Source organism: Leopardus geoffroyi, chromosome D1, assembly GCF_018350155.1.
Source record: "Leopardus geoffroyi isolate Oge1 chromosome D1, O.geoffroyi_Oge1_pat1.0, whole genome shotgun sequence".
NCBI lineage: Eukaryota > Metazoa > Chordata > Mammalia > Carnivora > Felidae > Leopardus > Leopardus geoffroyi.
Window position 1 is genome coordinate 107,489,967 of NC_059329.1, and position 25,422 is coordinate 107,515,388.

The 25,422-nt window shown below is 62.5% G+C and overlaps 2 protein-coding genes across 3 annotated transcripts in view; one reads left to right on the forward strand and one right to left on the reverse strand.

The window, feature by feature from the left end:
- The window catches only part of MACROD1 (mono-ADP ribosylhydrolase 1), a 144,788-nt gene that overhangs the window by 9,334 nt on the left and 110,032 nt on the right, over positions 1 to 25,422 (reverse strand). The window contains 1 exon segment of the mRNA XM_045485716.1: positions 4,871 to 4,900. Coding sequence (XP_045341672.1) covers positions 4,871 to 4,900 — 30 coding nt within the window.
- The window catches only part of FLRT1 (fibronectin leucine rich transmembrane protein 1), a 74,799-nt gene continuing 71,518 nt past the window's right edge, over positions 22,142 to 25,422 (forward strand). For both annotated transcript variants that reach the window (XM_045485699.1, XM_045485695.1), the window contains exon 1: positions 22,142 to 22,536. The gene's annotated coding sequence lies outside the window, so the exon portion shown is untranslated. The remainder of the gene's footprint in view (positions 22,537 to 25,422) is intronic.

Genomic DNA, 25,422 nt, shown 5'->3' on the forward strand with positions numbered 1-25,422 from the left:
CTGCCGGGTCCCAGCAGCCAGGACAGCGCCAGAAGGCGGCAAGCCCTCAGTACGTGGAGCAGTAGGGGGCGGTGGCCGGGGGGCCTGCCCTGACATCGGGGTAACTCGGCGGGGAAGGCGGTGGTGAGGGGGCGGAGGAGCCCCGTAGGCACAGGAGCAGCAGATGCAAAGGCCCTGTGCCCGGAGAGGGCTGTGGCAGAAGCTGCGCCACCCTGGCTTCCTCGGGCAGGGGACGTGTGGGCCCCGGGGGTGTGGGAGACACACACGCTGAGCCGTGGGGAGCAGGGGCTGCGCAGGGCCCAGCGGGCAGGAGGGCAGGACGGCCGCACCCCCAGGGGTAGGAGCTGGCTCCTGCGGTCCGGAGTGTGTGGCTGGGCCGCTGACCTCCAGGAGGGAGGGAGTGTCCTTGGCAGTGAGCGCGTGTGGAGGGGACAGGGCGTGTGGAGGGGACAGGGCGGGAGCCCTGCCTGACCCCAGCCCGCCCCGCCCCGCAGGCCGGCCCTTTGGGGAGCTGGCCAGGCCGGAGCAGAGATGGCGGCCGCGTGAGCAGAGGAGGCCCTGAATTAATCTGTCACTAAAGCTTGGCCATGGCAGGCGCAGTCATGATTTAGATGAATAATTGAAACGCTCCGATACATTTATTATCCCTTTAGTGCAAAAGTGGCAGAGAAAGACGAGGGGTAATTGAAAAAGAACGCACAAATCTCCGCGAGAAAGCCGGCTCCTTATCGCCGAGTAAACATTTCAGTCCTAATAAACAGGAGAGACGCGCGTCAGGGCCCTGTCGATTCCCATCCTGATTTAGGGCCCGCCTCCCTTCTTCCCATACAATAGGAGAGTGTTCAGGTTTGAAAAAAATTTTTATCGAGCCAGTAAAAGTCTCTCCAGGAGGGAGGCGGGCCAGCGGGAGTGGGCCTGGCGGGTCTCCGGGTCTTCGGGTCTGGCTGGGAGGCCGGGAGGCTGTCCCAGCCCGTCCAGTCTTTCCCCACTACAGACCCGGGGCCCTCCACCTGCTGGGCCTCTCTATCCCTCTCTGCCTGTCCAACTCCTACTCATCCTTCAGGGCTTGAGTCAGAGGCCCCCTCTGCCGGGAAGCCTTCTACCAAACTGGGTCTCTCTGAGGGCGGGGCCGAGGCCTGAGTCCCCACCGCCACCCACACTCAGAGCCCTGGGAAGGAATGGGTGTGTGTGTGTGTGGTGGGGAGTTAGGGGACTTCCCCAAGGCTCACTGTGTTGCCAGAACGAGCCACCTTGGCCTCGGGGCCTGGTGGGGACCCAGCCCCACAATGAACCAGGCCCAAGAGCCCTGGACTCTTTGGGTTAAGTCCTTTTGGCCCCAGCAGCCCCTGGGGCTCTTGCTGAGGGTGGAGGTGTTCACAGACTCCCTTCCCTGCTCCTGAGGGGCTGCGGTCCCCTCCCACCCATAAGCACCCCACATGCGAAAACTGGGCTCACTATACCAAAGCCCTGCCGGCCAAGCCCGGGCCCCCTTTGGAGGGCCTCCTTCTGAGCCAGAGCTGCCCCAGACCCCCCTCCCCCCGATTTATTAGGTGCCTCCCCCCACCCCAGTGCAGGGCTGTTGGACCTGTGTGCCAGCTCAGGGCAGGGCCTGGCATACAGAGGGTGCAACTACCCGCCCCCTAAACTGGCTTAGAAACCCCTAGAACACCGTCCCTGAGGAGAGTGCACTCTAGTGGGGAGACAAGCAATAAGAACAAACATAAAATACACGGACGTTAAAAGGGATCAGTGCTATGGAAAAAGCCACAGAGCAGGGTGAGAGGGTCAGCACAGTGGGCTGGGGCCTCGGCACAATTTAAACACAGTGGCCAAGGCAGGCCTACCGTGACTGATGCCTGCATGGATGGATGGGGGGCAGGTGGATCGGTAGGTGAGGGGCAGATGGATGGGTGAAGGGGGTAGACAGATGGGTGAATGGGGGGCAGGTGGATGGGGGGTAGATGGGTAGCTGGATGGGGGAAGGACGGATGAGTGGAGGGGGTAGATGGGTGGGAGGTAAATGGATGAATGGGGAAGGAAGGTGGATGGGTGGGGGGAGTAGATGGGGGTAGATGGGTGGGGGGAGTAGATGGGGGTAGATGGGTGGGGGGCATGGGGTTAGATGGCTGGGTAGAGGGGATAGGCGGATGGATGAATGGAGGGTAGATGGATGGGCAGAGGGAATAGATGGAGAGGTGGGGGGGTAGATGGATGGGGGCAGGTAAATGGGTGGTCATAGGAACGTAGGGAGTGGGTAGAGGACTGAATCCCTGTGGGGCTGGACTCAGGAGAAGAGGGAGCAACTTCAGCTGACGCCATGGGAAGACAGAGGTGGGTCTGGGCAGAGCCAGGGGGGGACCTGGGCTGCCGAGTCCCAGACGACTCGTGCTTGTGGCTCCCACCCAGGCAGTTCCGGGGGGTTAAGGCTGGGTGGGCTGGCGGGCCGAAGAGCTCACAGGTGGCAGACAGGAGGGCGCAAGACATCGCGTCCCCATCCCAGCCCCAGGCAGGCCCCAGGCCCGTCCCAGCCCCAACCTCGCCCCTCCCACGATCCCCTCCCTGCCACCTCCACCTTGTTCCAATCACATTAGCAGAGTGACAGCCCCAGCGAACACTCGCGGCGGCTCCATAAATCTCAGCTGGCGTTAAAAGGCTGGACTCGGGGCTCACTTCCTCCCGGGTCCTGGCCCACCCCATCCATCTCTGCGTCAGTCAGGCAGCGCTTGGGGCCTGCTCCAGCCTCCTCTCCCCCACAATGCTGCAAGAAGGGGAGCCGGAGGACCCCCAATATGCCTCCCCACTCCATCTAGCCAGAACAGGTGCCCTTTGACCCCCAGAGTGAGGTCAGCAGGCCACCTACCAGCCACTCCCTGCCCTGCCTAAAGCCTCGAAGGCCCCCGCTGCCTTCCTCAGCAAGCCCTCCGCTTAACACATGAGGCTGTCCCTGCCTTTTTATAGTTCATTCATTCATTCACTGACCGTTTAATTGAGCACCTACTATATGTGCCAGACCCGGTTCTAGTTGCTGGAGACACAGTGGTACCCCCCCGAGCTTTGTTCTCAGCGGGGAGACAGACGGTAGACAATAACCCTAATATAACAAGTGGCAAACAGAAGAGCAGGGTGAGGTGAAGGGAGAGGGGGGACACAGGCTGGGGCGGGGACAGACAGCTGTAGTTTCACCTAGGGGTCAGGGTGGGCCTCCCTGACAAGGTGGGGAGCACGGAAACCTTGCGAGAGGTGAAGGGGGCAGCCACAGGCTGGGGAAGAGGGTTCCAGGCGGAGGGAACAGCCTGCACACAGGCCTGAGGCAGGAGCGAGCAGGGAGGCTGGTGCCGAGGGAGGGAGGGCTGGGCAGTGGCAGTGAGCCTGGCAGGTGGCTGGGGCCCCTGGTGGACCTTGACTCTGAGCCAGGTGAGAACCCTGGCAGAGTTTTGGGCGGGAGAGGGGTGATGGACCTGACTTGGGGTTTAAGAGGCCCACACCTCTTGGTGGTCCTTAGCCTCCCAGAACTGAAGGGCTAAAAATCCAGCTCCCCATGGGGTCGGTGAGGCTCCGCTGTCACCTCCTGCCTCCCCTCCGCCTGGCTGGGCTGCGACGGCTCCAATCTCGATCTCCCCCAATGTCCCATGTTCTCCCTCACTCCGGGCCTCCGCCTGTGCTGTTCCCTCTGCCCAGGACACCCTTCCCGATGCTCCCACCCATTCCTCAGGTCCCAGGGTAGGCCCCACCTCCTTCCAGGAGCCCTGCTCCCCCATCGCACGGACCACCCTGTGTAACGGTGGGTGCCTTCATCTGTATTGTGAGCTCAGGGAGGGCACGGACCAGGCCCCTCTGGTCCAGCACCCGGCTCAGGGCCCAGCCTGCTGTAGGAGCTCGATCACCGGCCGATGAATAAACAGACGAAGAGGAGGGGTGTCTGAACGGCAGGTGTCAAATCAGCTACGGCCCCCCGAGTTTTCCAAAAGGGACGGGCTTCCGAACGAGGTCCTGGATGGGCCCCCAGCCCCCAGCGAAGCCCCTTATTCTGTGAGGCCTCCAGGACAGCTGTGACCTCCACAGGGACGGTGGAGGAGAAGTGGGGGAGGGAGGGAGGGAGGGAGAGAAAATCTGTCTGGCCACAAACAGACCCCCCCCCCCGCCCCCCCATACACACACCCGTCCTGCATCCTGGCCGGTCACGGACAGCTCTTAGCGTTGTTCTTATTTATTCCTGACCTTCGCTGCCCCTTTTATTTTCCCCCCTTTTAAAACCTGGCCCGGGCCCCGCCACTGCTGCCGTAAACACGGCCCCCGGGATTTATCCGACGGCGCATTAACCCCTGCCCCCCAGCTCACCAATCATGCTGCTGCCCGTGTAGACAGCGGGCAGTCCAGCCAGCGGGGGACCGAGGGGCTGGGGGCGAGGGGCTGGAGTGGCCCGCCTGGGCAGCGCTGGCCAGGGGAGGCAGGCCTCGGGGGGGGGGTGGGGCACAGGGACTGCCCCCACTGTGGCACCTGCAGCCCTGGAGGCTGGGCCCATCGTGACCTCCAACCTCTGGCTCACCCGGTTCAGCTGGAACCCCTGCTTCCCGGTGGTGAACCACGGCGAATGCACGAGTCTTTCTGGGGGTGGGGGGCTTCGCAGTTGGCAGAGCCCTCCCTGACCCTGTGAGGCCTTGTCCTGGGAGCGGGGCCACCCTCCGAGGTTAGGGCGTGGAGCAGAAACGATCATTTTGCCCTCACAGGTGCAGAGGCTGAAGCCTAAGGGCTGGACTTTTCCCATCACACCTGCAGCCCCCCCCCCCCCACCTCCGGATTCCAGATCCCAGTCCCTCTCAACCCTCAAGTGTCCCTCCCCCGCCCCCCTTCCAGGCCAGGAAGCACTTACCACCGCCACCTCCTAGCAGGGAGCTGTTGGCTGCAAGAGAGAGAGAGAGAGAAAAAAGCCAGTCAGTGGGGGAGTGGCAGGTGGGCCAGCAGTTTGGGGGGGGGGATGGGAGGCTTGTGGCTGGTGCAGGCCCCCGGGGTCTTCAGACTCTGGGCACAGGGTCTTCTCTGAGGGGGGACACACAGCACACAGGGGGAGGTGGTGAGGGCCGGGACTTCCTCTCCTGCTGGGGCTCCTAAAGGGCCTGGGGTTTGCAGGGTGGTGGGGTGGGGGGTTCCCCCGAGCCACCAGGGCCCGGCCACTCACCCTAGAAACAGCCACATGCGGGGTCTGGAGGGACACAAGACCTGTGGCCACACGCATCCTTTTGAATAAAAGGATTCACTGTTTTGACCCAGCATCTCCTGAGGCCCGCCTGTGCCAGGCCTGGTGCAGAGACGCGCCCTGGTCCCTGCCCTTGGAGCTCACAGGCAGCCGGGGCGGTCGGTGGCGGGGGGGGGGGAGGGGGGGCACAACCTGAGGCCACTAGAAGATACACTGTGTTGTCGCAGCTGTGCTAAGTACCGCCCAAGGAACGAGTGTGGTGGTGGCAGGGGCGGGGGGGGGGGGGGGGGGGGGGAGGGGGCTGTGAACCAGGGCTGGGTGCCAGGTAAGGGCCCCATCCTGGGGCGGCACAGTGAGGGCACAGAGCACCAGGCCCGGAGCCAAAGCCGGTTCAGCAGATGGGTGACTCGGGCCACCTCGCCCTGTGCCTCAGTTTCCCCTGGGGAAGAACAGACCCATCTCACAGGGCCGGTGTGAAGGTCCAGGGGGACAGAGGGAGCCTCGGCTCCAACCCCTGCCCCGGGACCGGACGCAGACTGGCGGCTGCTGGTGCTGACCCGCCCATCTTGCTCTGCCCGGCCCGCTGACCCCCTCCAGCTTCCCCACGGGGCTGAGGCGAGGACGAAGCGAAGCTGGAAGCCTCTCGGCCGGCACGTCGGGGCCGTGCGGGTCAGTGGCCCTCACCAGCCCGGGTTCCGGCTCCTGGCCACGCAGCTGCGTCCATGTTAACTGCTGGTGCTAATCAGGGTAAGTGATGGGCGAGACAGGGCAGGTGCTGCCCAGGTGGGGAGACCAGCTGTGCCTCAGCCCCCGTGGCCCCGGGGGTCCCGGCTCCCAGCTCCTCCACCCCACCTGCCTTCCGGGGGCCCGGGGCAGCCCCTCTGTAGGAGGGGGACACGGAGCAGAGCCCGGAGTGGGGGCCACTTCCGGGCCGGCCAGGCCGCAGGCCCGGGGTGCCGTGCGGAAGCTGTGGACCCTGCTAAGTGGTGTCGGGCGGCTCTGAGTGGCTGGTCTCCCAGAGCTGACAGCTCTTCGCTTGGGGAATAATTAATTCCACAGCCCGAAAACCCAGGGCTGCGAGTTGCCACGTTACTTGCGAGATTAATACAAGCAGCTAATTAAGATGGAGAGGCGAGGAGAGGCTGGGCGCTCCCAGAGCAGGGCTGGGGGGCTGCGGGGAACGTGTGGGAGGAAGGCGGGCGGAGCAGGCAGGGAGGCAGCTGGGAGCCGGAGCTGGAGCCTGGGAGGGGCCGGGCGGGGCCCCCAGGCAGCCGCGGGCAGGCCACCGAAGGGCTGGGCTCCCCAAGGCTCTGGACGGGGCTGCTGCCCCAGGAAAGCATCTTCCAATGAGCCGTGGAGGACTGCCTGCCTGCCTGCCTGCCTGCCTGCCAGGCACAGACTGGTGGCTCTGCACAAACGGTCCCACTTACTATCATAACAAATGGGAGGTGAGGGTCGCTCCCACTTTACGGAGGAGGAACCCGAGGCTGCGGGGGCGGGGGTTGGGTTGCCCAGTGGCAGCGGCAGGATCAGAACTGGGTCTGACTCTGTAGTGAAGCCACCAAGCAGGCTGGCCTCAGGGTAGCCTGGCCCAGGCCTGGCCCCCCCCGAGGATCTCCCCTTGGCTAGGGCTGGGGCTCGCCTCTTCGCCCCTTGGACGCAGTCGGGACCCACCTCCCCCACCCCAAGGGGCAGGCAGAGAGGAGGGCCTGGGTGTGTGGACGGCCCTGCCCTGGAGCCAACAGGCGAGGCCTGGGCATCTCGGGTCGGTCCAGAGCAGTCCCGGCAGCTGTCGGGAGCTGCCCTCCACGGGCCTCCCCCACCTCCCCCCATCACCTCTCTCTCTTAATTAACACCGGCCACAAACGAGCTGGCTCCCGCTAGCAGACGGCTCGGTGCCCAATGGGTTGGCAGAAAGCCTCGAAGGGGCGGGAGGGGAAGGGGCGCCGACCTGCCGTTCTGCCGACCTTCCGGGAGGGGCTGACCCCCGCCTGCCGGGCATCCCCTGAGCCCCACCGTGTGTAGGTCTTCCTAGGTCAAGGGACTGGGGCCAACTGGTCCGATGCATCCAGGGGCTGAGGAGGGAGGTGGGCCAGGGGCAGAAAGGATTTCACCAGGCTGAGCCAGGGGAAGGGCGGGCCAGGTGGCCAGGTGGTTTTACCTTACCCAGGTGGGAGAGAGCGGCCAGGGCTGGCACGGGGGATCAGTCTTGGGCTGCACAGAGGACCTGGTTACCAGCTTCCCCCAAGCTGAGCAGGTGGCCTAGGAAGGCAGCGTCCCCTTCCTCCAGCCCGCTAGGTTGACAGTTCTGTGAGTGGGGGCTCAGGGGTAGGGCGGTGACCCGGTGGTCTGGACCCAACTCCCCCTCTCCTCTTTCTCCTGAGGCCCTGCCTGACCCCTCTCCCCCAGGGGCCTGGATGCCTGGCCACCCGGTGCCCCCATAAAGCTGCCTAAGACACGGACGGCTGGGCCAGGATGCTTGAGGAAATGGCCTGGAGGCCTGGGGAGAACACGGGAAAAGGGGGGGCAGCCCAGCCTCCCATCCGAAGCAAGGCGGTTCCGGGCCTGCCTGCTCCCCGGGCCAGGGCTGGCCCTCACCCGACCCGGACACTGGCCTTGAGTCTCCAGCTCCTTCTCTTCTGCTGTCCCCACCATGCTCCCTCCATGGTGGGGACATTTGAGTTTGGTTTAACTCCATTTAGAGTTTGGTTTAAACTCTAAATCAAAACTGATCATTAGCCCATTTTTCCGATGAGGAAACTGAGGCTCACAGAAGGATGGGGGCGGGTGGGGCGGGGCTTGACCCAGGATGGCTGCTTGTCAGCGTCCTTCTTCTTTTTAAAAAGTACTTTAGGGGCGCCTGGGTGGAGCAGTCGGTTAAGCGTCCGACTTCAGCCAGGTCACGATCTCGCGGTCCGTGAGTTCGAGCCCCGCGTCAGGCTCTGGGCTGATGGCTCAGAGCCTGGAGCCTGTTTCCGATTCTGTGTCTCCCTCTCTCTCTCTGCCCCTCCCCCGTTCATGCTCTGTCTCTCTCTGTCCCAAAAATAAATAAACGTTGAAAAAAAAAATTAAAAAAAAAAAAAAGTACTTTATTCTTTTTGAGTCATCTCTACACCCAACATGGGGCTCGGACTCACTAATTCCAAGATCAGGAGTCGCACGCTCCACTGACTGAGCCGCCCAGGCGCCCCGATCAGCGTCCTTCTTCTTAACCGCGGCATGCTCCCTGGATCTCAAAGTGTTCCTGACGTCTCCTTGCCGAGTCGCGGCAATGGGTAAGCAGCCGCGTGCTGTGGGGACAAGCTCTGGACATCCAGCTGAAGCCAGGCTTCGTGACCTGGCCTCACCCAAGGGATCCAAATATGGCCCAGCAAAGCAGGGGGCTCCGAGCTCCTGAGGGGCCGAGTGAGCTGAACTCAAGCCTGGGATTTGGATACAGGGACCTGGGACTATAGGCCTAGTCTGGCTTGGGCAGGAGCAGGGGCTGGGGCTCCTGGAGGCATCACTCCCTTCCTCCATATGTTCTGAATGCCTTTCCCTGCCCTCACGCTACCCCTCAAGCAGGGCACTCCCCCAGACCCCCATTCCGCCCTCTGCCTGCTCCACACCTTCTCAGGCCCAGGGCATGTCCTCTGGGGGACCCAGCCCGTCCCCCTGCCCCAGCACTTGTGTCCAGAGTGGCTCCTGAGCTCCCAGTCCTAGGTGGGGTGGGGCACGCAAATGCCCTGGCAGGTGAGGGAGGTATAAGATCTGCTGAAGCCTGAGGCTGGGAGGGCTTCCCAGAGGAGGTGGCATGTGAGCTGAGGCTTGAAAAGACAAGGCATGCAGGGAGGGGCGAGGGCGAGCTGTGTGCAAGGGCCTGATGGGTCTGAGCATTCCCCTGGGCAGGATGACCAGCCCGGGGCTCTATGTGCTGGGGCAGCGCGAGGTTGACTCTGCCTGACTCCCAGCAGGCGGGAGCCAGGGGCCAGGATGGGACTGAGCCAGAGCTGCAGAGCTGGGAGCTGAGGGGGGCGCCGGGGGGCAGAGTGGAGGCTCCGGGGCACACAGACACCCCTTCCTCTTCTGGTTGCCCCCACTACCCACCCCTCCTGCCCCTGCCAGGCAGCACCTTGTTAAAAGAGCGGCCCCCCACTCGGAGGGCTGCGCAGGGCCGAGCGGGCGGGCGTGTGCCTGCATCCCATAATACTTCCGGCGACCCATGAAAATGTAATTTCTTTCAAAATCAGAAGAGTAAATGAACTTTGAGTTAGAAAATATTTTTAGTATATAATGTTAATACGTTCTGTCTTTATGCCAACAAACTCATAAAATCAACTTCTAACATACATCTTTTTATGTTTGTTATTAATCGTCCTGTGTATTTAGGTGATCCTGTCTAATATATGTATATACTTTTAATTTTTTTTTCACGTGTATTTATTTTTGAGAGAGAGACAGAGCGTGAGCAGGGAGAGAGAGAGGGAGACACAGAATCGGAAGCAGGCTCCAGGCTCTGAGCTGTCAGCGCAGAGCCCGACATGGGGCTCGAACTCATGAACCGCAAATCATGACCTGAGCCTGTGGACGCTCGACTGACTGAGCCACCCAGGCGCCCTGCTGTCTAATATATTTTTATAGGGAAAGGGCCCACAACAGCCGGGGCCTGGGCCGGGTAAGCTCCTACTCCTTTAACCCTTACCCCGTGTGGAAGCTGTGTCGTCAACCCGTTCTACAGATGAGAGAGCTGAGCCACAGAGAACGGTCTTCTCACAAGGCAAACCTGAGCATCTTCTGTTTTACGCCCAGTTTCCTGATGCAACCCTCCCAAAGCTCCCCTTTGCTCTCAGGATAAGGAACTGACCCCTAGGGGCGCCTGGCTGGCTTAAGTCAGTAGAACACGGGGCTCTTGACCTACTGGTCATGAGTTCGAGCCCCACATTACGGGTAGAGTTTACTTAATAACAAACAAACAAAACACCCGGCCCCTTGGATGGGGCCCAGTGGCTCCTCCCCTCTTCCCCTTCCTCTTTCCTCTCCCCCTCCCCCTCAGACACACTCTGGGCCCTCAAACTTGCTTCATTTTCTCCAGCCCCAGGGCCTTTGTATGGGCTGGGACTTCAACATCCCCCCCCAGAGAGCCAGCCTCGAAGGGCACGCCCAGCTACCGGAGGGCTCCTGGGGGCCATAAATCACTGCCTCCAGCATCCTCACCTCCTAGGTCAGTGCCTGCTACTCGGTCACCCAGTGCTGTGGGTGTCATTCACACTTGTCCCCAGCTCCCGCACAGAGCCCGGTGCACAGGAGGTGACCGTCAACAATTTACTGTACGGCCACCCGCGGGTCTGCCGGGCTCTGCAGCCCAGGCTCTCGTCCACCAGGACTTGCAAAAGAGCCTACCCTAGGCGTCCCCCGGGGGCCAGGACCTGGGGTGCGGGGTGTGCAGGTGACAGGGTTGGTCCAAGGGCAGTGACAGGAGGCCACGTAGAGCTGCTCGGGCTCTTCCCTGACAAATCCTCCAGCCCAGGGTGTGGGAGGCGAGGGGGCACTGAGCGGGGGCTGGGCTGCCAGAGAGGAGACTCGGTGACCCGAGGAAAGCGCTGAGCAGGTTACTGGGCCAGGGAGAGGCCGGGTGAGCGGGCACAGCGGTGACTTTGAGGCAGTCACAGCCCCTCCGTGTGCTGAGGCTGCTGCTGTTGCTTCCGTGTGCTTCAAATGCCTGAGAGGCCGCCAGCCAGGCTCGGGGAGGTGGGGGCTGCTCCCCCCAACCCCCCGGCCCCTCAGCCTGGCCCACCCCCCTCCACCCTCCCTCAGAAGGCTGGATCTTAGCTTTCTAGCATTTGACAAACACACATCCGGCCCCTACTATGTTGCGGGCTCCGGGACACAGCCGGACAAGGCGCTGCGGGCACGGAGCTCATTATCTAGCACGCAGAACAAGAATAAACTTGAACAAGGATTATCATTTGTGTCAGAGGTGGGAGAGAATGGCTGGCCCCAGCGGTGGGGGGGGGGGGGGGGGGGGGGGTGACCTGGAAGGAGTCAAGGAAATGCAGAACATAAGGAGCCAGCTGCGAGGGGCGGCAGAAGGCCTGTGCAAAGGCCCGGGGGCCGAGGGAGGAGGTCACTCTAGCTGAAGCAGAGTAAGTGGGGGAGAGAAGTAGGAGAGAAGGTCAGAGTCTGTGGAGGCAAGAGCAGCTCAAGGCGGACAAAAAGGGGACCCGCTGGCTCCTGCCTGGTGCAGGGGATCCTTCCCGGGCCTGCAGAGGGAGGAGACCCTCCCCCAACGCCTGTGCGGCTCCCATCACTACTGTTCCATTGCAGCCACCCCATGCCTGGCCGAGCCCCCGCTATCGCCAGCACCCCAGCGTCTCGCACAGCGCCTGGTACCTGCGAGGCGACCACTGACCGACTGGCAGCCTGGCCCGGCCAGGAGGGTTAGGGGAGTGGCCTTTGTCCTTGGGACAGCAGTGCCATTGGCTGCCCCCACTTCCCGCAGGCCTGCGGTGGGTATCTGTGTTACTCGAGGCTGAGCTGTTTAAAACATGCTTTAGATTAGAAATGTCCCACAGATGGAATAAAGTGTGACATGTGCTGAATTTTTGAAGATAAAACAAGAGACTTCAAAGGCATCTCAAGCTGCGAAAGCAGTTGCCGTGTTTGACAGACTCTGTCCCCCAGGCCAAGGTCACTGTCCTCCGAGGTGGGGCTGCCTCAGGGGGTGGGGGATGTGAGGCTTACTGGACATTCCCAGGGCTGGGGGTGGGGAGCAGGGGCCTCACGGCGGGGGGACAAGGGGGCTCCCATTTATCAGCACCACCTGCAGACTTTATCATTTAACCTATGCGTGCATGTGGACACACATCCCTTCCCGCCCTATTTACAGATGGGGAAACTGAGGCACAGGGAGGCAAAGTGATTTGTCCAAGGCCACCGCCCTTAGCAGGAGGAGTCCCCGCCCAGGTGCTTTGCAAGTCCTGGTCCCGAAACCCTCAGCTGCGATCTTGGGCCAGCCCCCGGGGCCTCAGTTTCCTCATGTGTGGGTGGGGGAGGCCAGCTAACTGAGGCCCTTGTGGGGCACAGATGATACAGTTTAAAATGCCTGTAAAACTGTTACGGCGTCAGGGTTTCACAGTGGCAGCGGGTGGGGGCGTCGGGGTCCCCGGTCAGCCAGGGAGAAGGGTGTCTGCTTGATGACAGGCACATCGATAATCTCAACAGCAGCTTCTTTCTACCAAGGTTTGCTCACCAGCTTCTTGGGGAGAGCCATGGGGACCTTCCAGGCTGCGTGGCTCCATTTTACACGTGGGGGAACTGAGGCTCAGAAAGCGTGTGGCCCGAGGTGGGAGCCGGGGCCACTAAGCACCCCACTGAACCAGATCTGGCTTGTCTGCCTTCAGGATTGAGCCCCCACTCCATCTTCTCTGAGCAGAACCCTGTGATTCCCTAAATCTGTTGGGAGCCATACCCAGCTGGGCTCCCCTTCTGGGGTCTCCCTCTGCCACTGGTCCTGTGTCAGGCTCCCTTCACCACCAAGGTCTCCTGAATCTTGGATCAGCCTCCTTCAGTGCTCCCCACACCTCCTGGCTCCCATCCCGCTCGCTCGATAGCCCCACCCCTCCGTCTACCCCAGGAGGCCCTCCCCAACGCCTCTGCCTACAAAAGCCACCCACTCAGCCATTTTAGCTCAGAGCAGGTGCCCTGGCTGTGGTTCCTGCCGGCCTGGGCCTTCCCTTCGCCTCCTCCTGCCTGGGTTTCTTGGGCTCTGCCCCTGGAGACCCAACCTCCCAGCCACCCACCCCCAAGCTGGACCCCAGACCCTTGGACCCCCAGTCCCCCTCGACACCCACTCTCCAAGACCCATCCCCAGGCGACTTCCACTTATTGGTATTTCGTTATACAAGAAATTCATGTCGATTGCCCCAAATTGGATAATATACATAAACAAAAAGCGAAAGAAAGTGAGTCACCCAGCCCCTGTCCCTATTCTCCTGCAGGACCTCTTTAAACAAAAACAAAAACAAAAAATGGTTAATAACGCATTTATCGAGCAAATTCTCTGTGCCAGGCACCGAGCCAAATATTTCCAGTGGAGTCTTTCAATCCCTCCCTCCCCGGAGAACCTAAGGAGAGGGTACTATGATTTTTCCCACTTTACAGATGAGGAAATAGAGTCTCGGCCAGGTTGCGGGACTTGCCCAAGGTCACGCCCCTGGGAAGCGGGGGTTGCCGGGATTTGAACCAGGCAGTCTTGATTTCGGAGGGACCGCTGCGGAGGGCGGCAGGGCCCTGGGACCCCAGCCGCCTGGGCCTCCCCTCCCCCCAGGAGCCAGGGGGCCGGCGCTCACAGCCGCACCATTAGCATAACCATGAGCATCCCTGAAACCCAATTACCAGGAGATGGCTTGGGCCCCAGCCAGCCGGGTGCAGTCTCCATCTTTGCAGGAATGAGGGGCCGGGGCGGAGGGAGCCCTGGCGCATAGGAGAACGGCTGGCGGGGGGGGGAAATGTCCCGGGTGGGGACGGAGTCGGAGGCCCCTCCTCCACGGCTGGGATCCGCGTGAGTAGGTAGCCTTGACCCCTCTGCTCATCTCCAGCTGCACAGGCCTCGGGGTCACAGGTTCCTCCACCCCCAGCTTGCTGGGTGACCCCAGGCAGCCCCTAGCCCTCTCTGAACCTCAGTTTTCATCCCGAAAGGAGAAAACCAGGCTCCCTTCGAGCAGACCACAAACCGTGGGTTTGGAAGCGAAAAGAGTGTTGACCCGAACAGCCCGGTGGGCTGGGGCTCCGTTTCTAACATCCCCGCGGGGCCCAGTCACTGCCTCCTCCTTCTTGGGCGCCTCCTCTGCCGCCCGTCACCCTCCGGTCCATCCTCTCCCCGGCAACTGATCCTTTTTTTTTTTACCACTTCGGGGGCACGAAAGCCATGCGGGCACGTTGCCCGGGGGCCCATGCGCGGGCACGCTCCCGCGCGTGCACACGGCCCACCCACCACGCAGCCCAACACATACGGGTCACAGAAGAGTTGACGCCCTCCCCCCACCCACACCGGAAGGCACTGCCCTGAATCTGGCCTGCCTTTTCCTTCGAGGTTTACTTTGTAGGCCCCTCAACCACATATTACCTGCGTCTGTGTGCCCGGGTTTTGTAGAAACGGTAGAGCCGCTGGGACCAGCTGCCACGGTTCACGGCCATGCTTGGGAGATTCGTCCAGACCGGCGCAGGCCGTGCTGGCTGGTCCGTTTCCACCGCTGTGTAATATGCCAGCCTGGGGCTGTGCCGCCCCCATCCACCCCTCCCCCCCTGCCCAACAGTCCAGCGGGCCCAGTTTTGTTTCTGGAATGCAGCGGCAGGTCCCACCTTGCTCGCACCCCGGATGTACACGTGCTGCAAGTTCTCTCGGGTGTCCGCCCGCCTGGGAGCGGGACCGTGGGGGCTGCGGTATTACGCACAGCTTTAACTTTACTAGTTATCGCCAAATTGCTCTGCAAAGTGGTTGTTCGGAGGATCGTTTTAAAATATAAATTAGATCGTGTCACTTTCCTGCTTAAAACTCTTAAATAGCTTCCTATTACACTTAGAATAAAATCCATGTTCGTCTCCGTGAAGGCACAGCAGCATCCCACACTCTGCTCTCTGCTCCCTCCCCTTCCCCCCTCCCCCCCCCCCCCCCCCCCAGTCTCCTGGCCTCTTTTCGCTTCCTTGAATAGTTCTGGTTCTTTTATGCCCCAGGGCCTTTGCATATACCACTCCCTCTCCCTCTGCCGCCTGGCACACTCTTCCAGCTCTTTCCAGACCGGCTCCTTCTCATCTTTCAGGTCTCAGGGAAAATGTCACCTCCTCTACGAGGCTTCCTCTGACCACCCAACTGAAATGTCTCCCACCCTGTTCCTCTTACCGCCTCGTTTATATCCTTTGGAGACCACACCTTGGTCCCGTAATGATCTTGTCTTCAAATTCGTTTACTGGTTTTATTACCAGCATGGCAGCCTATGGGAGGGAACCTAGTCTGCCTTGTCCATTCCTGTACCCCAGAAGCCAGCACAGGCCTGGAACCAAACAGCTACTCGTAGTGCCTGCCATTCATTCATTCAAGGGACATTGATTTGCCCCCTGGTCACAACGTCTGGAGGAATGAATGAGCTCCGTGAATTAGGGAGGGTGAGCCGTGGGGGGAGGCCAAGTTGAGGGCAGAGGGTCAGCCAGACCCAGGGGGCTGTGATTCATCTCCCGTGGTGGGGGAGCCATGGCAGGTGCCGGAGTAGGAGCAGCAGGGTCGGGATCGCACTTCAGAAAGACCCTCCTCAGAGCTGAAGATTGAAGGGGGTGGACTTGGAGGCAGGAGTGGGTAGGGGTTGGGGGAGGATGGCCGTGGCTGAGGATGGGCTGACAGAGGGCCAGGAGAGGTAATGCTGAACCCTCAGGGACCAATTAGAGGACTGTGGGAGACAGGATCGGATCCGGCACGGGATCGGCCTCCAAACGTGGTCAATGGAAGGAGCGCTTTGTGTGTGAGGAAACAGTGGGGGCTCCAGGCACCCCCCACCCCGACCCCCTCGCCTAATCGCTGCAGGAAGCTGGGAGGGAGCTCTCCCCGTGATTGCAGAGAGGGTAGCAGAAATCCAGAGGCTCCTCCTTAGACACCCGTGAGACCCCCTTGGCCTAGCCCGGCCCCTCCATGTACAGACGGAAAACTGAGGCCCGAGAAGGAAAGGACCCAGAAGAAGACCGCACAGCTGAATCCTCACCCTTGTGACTCTTGGGATATTAGGTGCTGGACGGAGGCCAGATACTCCTTTCTCAGAAGAGACTCAGCCGCCACTTGCTGCACAGAGAATTGAAGTCAGACACCAGAACGGACTTCCTCAGAAACTTTCCCCTGCTCAGGCCCACCTCCTCTAACATCTTCGACTCTCGGGACGCAGGGCTGGGGAGGGAGCTCATTCAAGGTCACTCAGCCAAGAGGAGGCAGTTCTGTCTGACTCTAAAACTACTGCTCTTTGTTAGGGGGTGTCAGGAGGCCAATGGGCAGGGCCAGGTGGGGTGGGGGTGAGGGGTCCTAGTTCCCTCCCATTCCAGACCCTGAGAGCCCCGGAGCCCAGGGCGGCCCCCTGTCCTGCAGGCCTCGGGGTGGCCATCTCCCCACTCCCAGGCCGTGTCCTTGGGGACACGGTAGGATCGCAACCTGGTTCCTGCCCTGGCTGCCTCAGGTCCCCCCCTGAGCCGAGCACCCGTCCTCTCCGTCCTCCTTCCTGCTCTCCCAGCTGGGGCTCCACTCCCAGGAGGGAGGAGAGGGAGGGGAAGGGGAGGAGGCCTGCACAGCAGCCATTGGTATGCGAGGCCGAGCCTCAGCCCCTCCAAGGCCCAGTCTTTCGGCTCAGCTCTTTAAGAATCCCTCCTCCCAGCGTGGTGGTTGCTGGGCAACCCCCCCCCCAGAGGCTGGCTCCCTCCCCCCACCCCCTCCCCCCTTCTGGCTCCCTCTAGCAGCCCCGTCTCAGCAGCATACTTAGCTCAGAACCTGTCAGGCCTGGCTGCACCTGTGTATGGCAGGTGTTTGGGGGGGTGTTGAGTGACCCCATCCAGACCCAGCCCTGGGCCACCAGCACTCGGGGTGGGGGAGACCCCGAGCTCATGACACCCTATCCGCACACTCCCACTGGCACCCCCCTTACTACCTTCAGTGGTTCGAACTGCCCAGAGGTGTTGGAGCTGTTGGAGGGGGGGGAGAGGGTCCAAGGGGGAGGGGCCAAGAGCTCTCTGAGTCCCAGAGGAGGGGATCTGTGGGGACAGTAGGCCTCGGGAGCCCCTAGGCGGTGGAGTAGACACAGGAAATACACTTGGACTGGGCCGGGGCAGGGGGAGGCGGGGGGAGGGGCGGTGGGAGAAGGAGAGGTGGAGCAGAGTTCAGGGCTCTGGAGGGGGTCACGAGAGGCACGGTGATGGGGTGGGGGTGTCACTGGAGGTAGGGGGCTCCCAGCAAGAGTCTCTGAGGCTCGAATCTCAAAACCCTAGGTGGGGGTAATCTCCACCTCCATTCTCCACCTTGCCCTTCTCCCTCCCAGGGCCCTCGGGCTCCCCCAGAGGGGGGGATGCGCCCTTCCTTTGCCCCCGCAACTTCCTTCCAGATCAGGCCTGCACCTCTGGCCCCACCCCTGCTTCCCCCCTCCACAACACTCTGCCGCCACCACCACCCGCCCCAAGACGCCACGGCACATGTTGTCCCCTCCACCTGGACGTCCTTTCAGACACAATTCCCTTCTTTCCTGAACTTGGGATGTGTGTAACAGGTGAATGATGGCCAGAGTCAAGAAATGCTCCAATCACCATAAAAAGCATTACCTCTGCTGGGAATAATGTCTGGGGAGGGAGGAAGGGAGGGAGGGAGGCAGCCCCGGGTGTCTGGCAGAGATGAAGGGTGGGGGGCGGTGATGTCATTTGTGGGGAGAAGAGGAGGCTCCCAAGGGAGAGCAGCCTCATCAGAGACAAGCTTCCTGAGTCCTGCCAGGGCTGGGGAGGGTGGGCTGGCTCGCGACCCTTGTCCCCTCTGCCCAGATGGCTAGCAGTGTGTCTGGCCCCCTTCCGAACCCCTGGAACCATCAACTTGGGGCCGTTCCCAGTTTTAGGAATCACCGTTGGCCTTGGACCGCTCTGTCGCCTTTGCCTTGCAGGGCTGTTTTAGCCTGATGCTTCTTTAATGTTGTATTCATTCGTTCATTCATTCATTTAGCAGCACCTGATTGCTCTCCACACAGGCAGGCAGGTGCTGGGGACACTCAGGGACTGTGGCTGGCCCAGGCTGTGCCCTCAAGTTGCTCACAGTCTGCTGGGGAGGACGGATGCTAACAAAACCCACCTCACCGAACGTGGTCAGCAGAGAAGCTGAGTGGGTGCGTTCCTGCCCTGGCCGGAGGCTTCCCCATTTCCTTGGCCTCACCTGTCCCCATTGCTGTCCTCAGGTGTTGCTGGCTTTGTCCTACCTGGCTTTGTCCGTGCCCACTGCCTGGAGCCCCTTCTCAGGGACCTTCTTCAAGGGCTGGGGGTTTGTTCCTTTGCTCTCCCTGGATTTCTGCACTGGGGCACCCCATTACTCCTGTACATATGGGGTGAAGCCCCAACCCTCTGTGCCGTGCAGGCTGGAAAGGTTTAGGGCACAGTAGTGGGACGGGGACTCTGGGGGTGTCAGGGCATGGACCAGAGAAGCCAGAGACGCTGACAGGACTTTCTGGGGACGGCTGGCACGTTCAGCCAGGTGTGCACAGCCAGCCTACCCGCGAGCCACAGGCCTGTGATTCATGGAGACATCGCAGGGAGCACTGGGGCGTCACCGGGGGGAGGGGGCACAGTCTGGGAGACAGGCGGGACAGGTTTCCAGTGACTGTGATTCTCTGGCCCCCCCACTCAGGTGCTCCCAGACCCAGAGCATCGTGGCAATCTGGGAGGACAGTGATCTGTAAGACCAAGAAGCCAGTGATGGGGCAGAAAGTCCCTCAGGAGGCCCTCTTGGGTGGGGGCTGGATGTCCACCCCTCCCTGAAGACGCTGCCCAAGCTGTGGCCTGTGGGGGAAGCTGAGCCTCTGTCTGTCAAGGGGCTGGCTGACGTCCAAGGTCATGTCTTCTGAACATCTGCTCTCTGCTCTTTCAGAGTGCTGATCCCTGACCAGTACCCCCGGGGGCCTTTATTCCTGGACACCCAGGACAAAGCCTGGGGCTAAGGGGTCCCTGGGAATGTCCACTGACTATCCAATGGGGCTTCTCCCAAGAGTCCGGTCAACCTTCCTCTGCCCCCAGCCCAGAACAGGCTCAAACAGGGCCAAGGGTGGTATACATCCTTGGGTGACAAAGTCTAACCATGGTGAGTCCTGTTGCCACAGCTTGGAAGTACACAAAACACTCTCCCCTCGGGACTTCGGCAGACTCTCGCATTAGCCCTAGGAGGTCTGTGGTGGCCCCATTAAGATAAGAAGACTGAGGAGCAGCGATAATGCCCAGGGTGACCCGCGGGTGGGTGGCGAGGTGGTGAGCAGAATCCAGGTCTGGGGACTCCTGAGAGAATCGGCAGGTAGCGGGAGGCAGAGGTGCTTCTGGCAGGGCCAGGGTGACCTTGGCTGCCCAGTGGTAGGACCCGCCCCACCTGGCTGCCGGATGCTGCCCGCTGCCCGGGTTATTGCCGTCCTGGGAGTAGGGGAGCTGGGGCTTGGCGAGCCCAAGGTTGAAGCCACAAATCGTCCCTGGGTGACTTGTGCTGCCTCCTGCTGAGTGCATGTCTGAGAGCGCCCGGTTCCAAGCAAGTTCAGTCCTCCTGGGCCAGGGCCCCATTGCCTTCACCGCCGACCGGACCGACCGTGCTCTCAAGGAGCCCCACAGCACACAGGAGCTCAGGAAGTGTTTGTTGAATCAACGAGAGATCCTTCTGAATCTCATAACTGATGGCGCCCCTGCTGTATTTACACTCCCTCCCCGGCACCCTATTCCTTTCGAGATAAAGGCCAGCCCCTCCCGCCCCACCCCTCCCCGCCCCCGGCTTGTTCAGAGCTCTGCACCCCCAGGCCTGGCAGACATCAGTCACATCATCTTCCACCATGGCCCCCTGACTCCTCTCCCCAGCTCCAAGCAAGAACTCCTGATCTCCAAAGCCTGGGCCCTTTCACGTCACAGCCCCTGGGAACGAGGTGGAATGAGCTTCTGGTGTCTGCCCAGAACCTTCCTCCTGACCCCCCATGACCTAGCTGGAGAGCCACCTCCTCTGGGAAGCTGGCCTTGGGTGCCGCAGCTGACTTGGCCCCCTGTGTTGTGGAGTCACGTGGTCATGATGTCTGTTTCAGCGAGATCCTGCTAAGCCATAAACCGTCCAGCGTTGCCAGGGTAGGGGCCAGCAGGGCCTGATGCACTTTGGGTCTCTGGTGCCCAAAGAGTGCCCAGCACACAGGGGGCCTCCATAAGTAGTCCCTGAGCCGGGCACAGCCTCCGGGCATGGCTGAGCAAGTTATGGCGCGTCAGCTCGGTAAGACTAGCATGCAGCCATTAAAACCACAATCATGAACATGATATTTTGATACCCAAGTGCGACACATAGAGCTAGAGCCGTACCATCCATTCCACTCCGAGGCACTGAGTGGTAAGGGGTCCCTCCTACAAAGGGAATTAGTTCAGAAGAGGAGGAAGACGCGGCACATAATTCCTGAGCAACACGCTAAGCGCCTCGATGGAGGCATGACGGCGCCCCAGGGCTCCCCGTCCGTCTGGGGGTCTGGGGAGGCGGAACGGAAACCACAGCTCTGTACAAATTACAGCCGACTGCATGGACAAGCCTGGAAGGGAGCGGAGGAATAGGGCTGTTGACGCCACAGGGCGGTGGCATTGTGGGTGATTTTTCTTTCCTTTATTGTTGGTTTAATGTTGTTTGGGCAATAAATAAAAATTGGGAGAAAAAAAAATAGCTGTTTGGTGAATTGAGTAGAAAGCAGTAGAAAGAAGAGAGGGAGTTAAGGGGAGGGAAATGAGAAGGGAGAGGTGAGGAGGGAGAGGCCAGAAGGGCAGAGGCAGGGATGCCCACCTGAGAACAGAAGTGGTGGTCTCAGGCAAGGCCTCCGTCTGCTCCTGGGCTGGGGGCAAGAGGGATGGGAGAGCATAGGAGGCGGGGTGGGAGGGGGGTGGGGGAGGAGGGAGAGAAGGGCTCGATCTCTTACAGAGATCTTCCCCCAGGGAGAATCTGGGAGGCCATCCCAGAGGAGGGGTGGCCTGACTAGTCCTTGAAGGACAGCAAAGAAAAGAGTGTGATGGGCAGGCCTGGAATTGGGTGGGAGACAGGGTGATGGGTTTGGGGGGAGGGGGTCCCAGCCAGGTTGTGGGGAGTCCCGGTGTGGAAATGCGAGCAGTGGGGCCTTGGGGGAGGGGGTGTCTGGGCAGAGGCAGGGACTCACTCAGAGCAACCCTCCAGGGAAGTGGATAGCAGAACAGGGTGACTGAGCTCGGGGACAAGGTCTGACCAGGCCCGAGGCTGGGTGGACAGAGTCCCTTAGTAGCCTACAGAATGCCAAGAGCCCCGGGACTTTCCAGACTAAGAGGCGGGAGGTCTGGTCCACCACACCCGCCCACCAGACTCCACACACAACAGGTGCAGACATTTCCTGAGTCCCTAACGAGTGCCAGGCACTGTCCTCCTCACCTTCCCATTCCAGGTCTCCTTCAAGCCTCACAGAACCTCTCGGAGGTAGGCTGTTAATGCCCCCATTTTACAACAGAGGACACCGAGGCTTGGGGAGGTTAAGGAACTTGCTCAAGGTCACAAATGGCCAGGGGAGGGGAAGGGCGGGGCTGGGATCACACTGGGGCATTGCCCCACTTAGGCAGCTGGGTGGAGCACCCCACGGGGGAAGGACCAGGTGTTTAGAGAAGGCAAGTGAGGGGGTCCCCGTGGGGAAGGGGCACCAGGCAGGGAGGAAGCGGATACCTCGGTATGAAGAATAGCCAGCAGGCAGGTACCTGTTTGTGAATGAATGCACGACAGATGAATGAATGAATGAATGAATGGATGGATGGATGGATGGTTGGAACCATGGATGAATGAGTGGGTGCAGGGAGGAGGGGTGTCAGGGGAGGCGGCGCGTGAGGGAGTACCCCTTTCTCCCCCCCCCCCGCCCTTCCCCGGAGCTGGAGGCTGGTCTTGGAAACCTCCCTCCTCGCCCCGGGTGGGCTAGCTCCCCAACCTCCTCCCACCCACCCCCACTCCCCGCCCCCAGCCATTTAGCCGAGGGCAGGGGAGGAGGACGCGGCGGCCCTTTCTCCCGGGCTGGGCCCGAGTCCCCGCGCGGCGGCGTAGCCTCCCGCGCCGGGTCCCGCTGGCCAGTGCGCAGCGCGGCGCCCCCGCCCCCGTCGCCTCCTCCCCGCCCTCCCCCCCCCCCCCGCCTGCTGCCTTCCCCCCTCCTCCCCTCCCTCCCCGCTCCGCGCCTGCACGCACGGCCCCCGCCGCCGCCGCCGCCGCCGCCGCCGCCGCCGCGAGGGGAGAGGCGGCCGCACAGCCTAGTCCCCCGCGCCCTGCTCGCCGCCGTCACTCGCGCAAGCACGGCCGCCGGCCCTCGCCCCGCCGAGCGCACCCACCCGGGCACACGCACCCCGGCCGCCGGGCGCACCTCGCGCACGCCCCCCGCGGCTCCGCCGGGCGCCCGAGCTGGGCAGATGCGCCGCCGCGCGCCCCCCGCCCCGGGCCCGCCACCGCGCTCCGCCGCGCGCCGGGGGCTCCTCTCCCGAGCCCCGCTGCGCGCCCTCCGGCTCCGGTTCCCGCCCGCTCCTTGGAATAACCCCTGAGGCTCCAGCCGTCGCCGCAAAGTTTCCCGAGGAGACCCGCCTCCCCGGCCGCTGCGCAGGTAAGGAAGGATGCGTGGGGCGGGGGCCGGGGTCCGCGCGTGCGGGACGGGGCGCCGGGGCCAGCGGGGCGGGGGCCGGGAGTGCGCGGAGGCGCTGCGGGCTCGGGCCACCCCGCTTTGCCCGGGCGCCGCGGGGGCCGCGCAGCCTTTGGGATTTGGGGTGGGGGGGGTAGCCCCCGAGTCGACAGCCGAGCGCCGGCGGCGCTTGGCCCCGCCGCGGGGAGGAGCGGGGTGCGCGGCCGGCGGCTCCACTCTCCCGAGCAGAGGCTGGAAAGGGCGGGGGCTTGATCCGAGCCCCCGCCCGAGCCCTCGCTGCGCCCCCAGGGAGGCGGCCCGGCTCGCGGGGTGGTGGGGGGGGGGCGCCGGGCTGGGCTGGCCGGTTCTGGCCCTGGCCCGGCACCCAGGAACCGGAGGGCTTGGGGCGCGCGGAGAGAGGCAGCCGGCCGGCCCGGGCGCCTCGCTCCCGTTCCCACCAGCCGCGTGAGTCACGGTTGGAGCGAGGTTTTATTTTTAAAACGACTTCAAGGGGGGCATAGGCAGCCTCCAACTTCCCTCCCTATGCACGCTGTGGACTGTCAGCCCTGTGTGGGGCCAGGGGCCTGGGCGGTGCACCTGGCCGATGGAACGGTGGGGCACCCGGGCTAGAGGCAGGGGGGGGGTGGGGGCAGAGGGGTGCCCCCCAACCGAGCAGGATGTCGGGCGCGGCCCCTCCTCTCCGGGGCTGGAGGCCCAGGGGCAGAAGGTGGGAAACGTTATTGCCCAGCTGCAGGGAACGGGGCGGATCAGGGCTGTCCTAGGTGGAGAAAGTTGTGAAGCTGGGACATCAGGGGGCTGCCCCAGGCTTCCCAAGCCCGTGAGCTGTGGGGCTCTCTAGGGTGTGTGGTTTTAAGAGAATACAGCCCAGCTGAGGTATGCCAGGCCCCTGCGGTGGTGGTCGGAGCCAGAGCCCTGATGTGAATGAATAAAGCTGAGGCTGGGGGCAGAGGGTGGGGGTGGCCCGGTCCTTCCCTCCCCTGCCCTGCCCCACCCTGGCCCCTGCATCCTCAGCCCCTCCTGTCTCCCACTCCAGGTGGCTTAGGAATTGGGGAGAGGGCTGCCCGTGTGGGGGCACAGAGCCCCCACAGGATGCAGGTTGCCACCGGCAGAGGGATGTGGGTTGGGGCATGCTTCTCTTTGCCCAGCAGCCGCGGAGAAGGTGGCCACACTCAGGGGCTCCAGGCTCAGGTTTCTGGAGTGAAAGCCAACTACATCTCTCCCTGCCAGCTCCGGGAGGAGAGGCGCAAACATCACCTGTCAGCTGGTGCCGACTCCGTGGGCGACCGTTCAGGGCTTCCTCGGAGGTTTAAAATGGAAACGGCCTGAGCTGCCAGGGCCAGTGCCCGGGAGGGGACGCTGCCCAGCTGGGTGGGCAGTGAAGCGGCCCTGGTAGTTTTGAGGGGCAGGAGGAGCCAAGGGGCTGTCGCATCCCGGCTGAAGGGCCAGCCGTGGGCAGGCTTGAGAGTAGGGGAGGCGTGTGTGTCCGGGCGAGATACCTGTGCGCCCCTGGCCCCCTGATCTCGCGGAAACACACAGACTGGACCCTTCCGTAGGAAGCCTCCCCAGCATGAGTTCCAGCCAGGAACACCCCGGGGCTGCTGCCTCCCACGGTGACTTCCTCTAGAGGGACGCACGGTCTGTGCGTCCTTGCTTTACTACCCACTGGTCGAAAGTCTCTCTACCTCTGTGAGACTCAGTTTCTCTTGTTGGTGAAATGGGGTCAACTGTCCGCTCCTCCTGAGGCTGAGCCTGGGAGGAACGAGACTGCATTATAAAATGAGGTGAGATGGACAGATGTCCTGCTCCTGGGCTCAGGGGGTCCCTGAGGACTGACGGCACCCGCAGAGGCCTCGGAGGGACTGGGGGTCAGATTCCCACCCCACCCCCCCTCCAGGGGGCTCTTGGTGGACTGCAGCCTGACCCTGACCTCGTTAGCAGCAATGGTGCCCTCCCTGGGTCCCCCTCATGCCTCCTCTGAGGCCTCCTATCTAAAGCCCCTGGGAGGTCCATCTAGTTTGCTCCTAAGGAGGTGGTGGGGGAGGGGTGCTGCCACCCCATTGCGTCACCTACTGGCTGGGTCCTAGGGGGAGCCAGACCCAGCTCCGTATAGGACTGGGGCCTGGTGGCTGAGCCCGTGTCGCCCACTGGGCGCCCCCAGGCCTGCAGCCTCTGGGGACCCTGCTCCCTAGCCTGCATACCGTGGCTGGTCCCACTTTATGAGAATGGGGGCGGGCACCCTGAGTACGGGAGAGCAGGGTGGGGGCAACGCACAGAAGGTGGGCGGGTTGTATCTGTACTCGCCTCCAGGTTGGCTGAGAGATGGACGTGAGCTCCAGGAGGACCTGAGACAGGCTGTCGAGGGACAGAGAGGCAGGCCTGGAACCAGCTGACTGTCCACAGAGGCCTCGCACAGTGGCAGTTGCCGAGAGGCAGCCGCCCTAGTGCAGGGGACGATGAGGCCCTTGGGGGTTGCCTGGGCACAGCCCCCTCCGCCCCGTCAGCTGGGACAGAGGCATCGGGCAGAGGCAGGGAGGGCGGGAGTCCGGTGCGGGGCAGGGCATGTTGGCAGGCCCTGGGCCGGGAAAAGAGGCAGATGGCTCAGGAGTGGTGGTCGGCAAGTGAATGCCCTAACCGGCAGGGCGGACAGCCCCACTGTGTGTCCTCTGGGGGCTGGGGACCTGTTGGCAGCCACCTCCCTGCCCCTGGAGTCAGGGCTGAGGCCGTGTCCTGATCGCAGAGACAGGACCCGTCTGAGGCTGTGCGGTAGGGCTGGCTGGGCCAGCCCGTTTGCTCAAGGGTCTCAGGGCCTTGTGGTTCCCGGGAGGGTTTCTGTTGGCCTAGACTGGATCT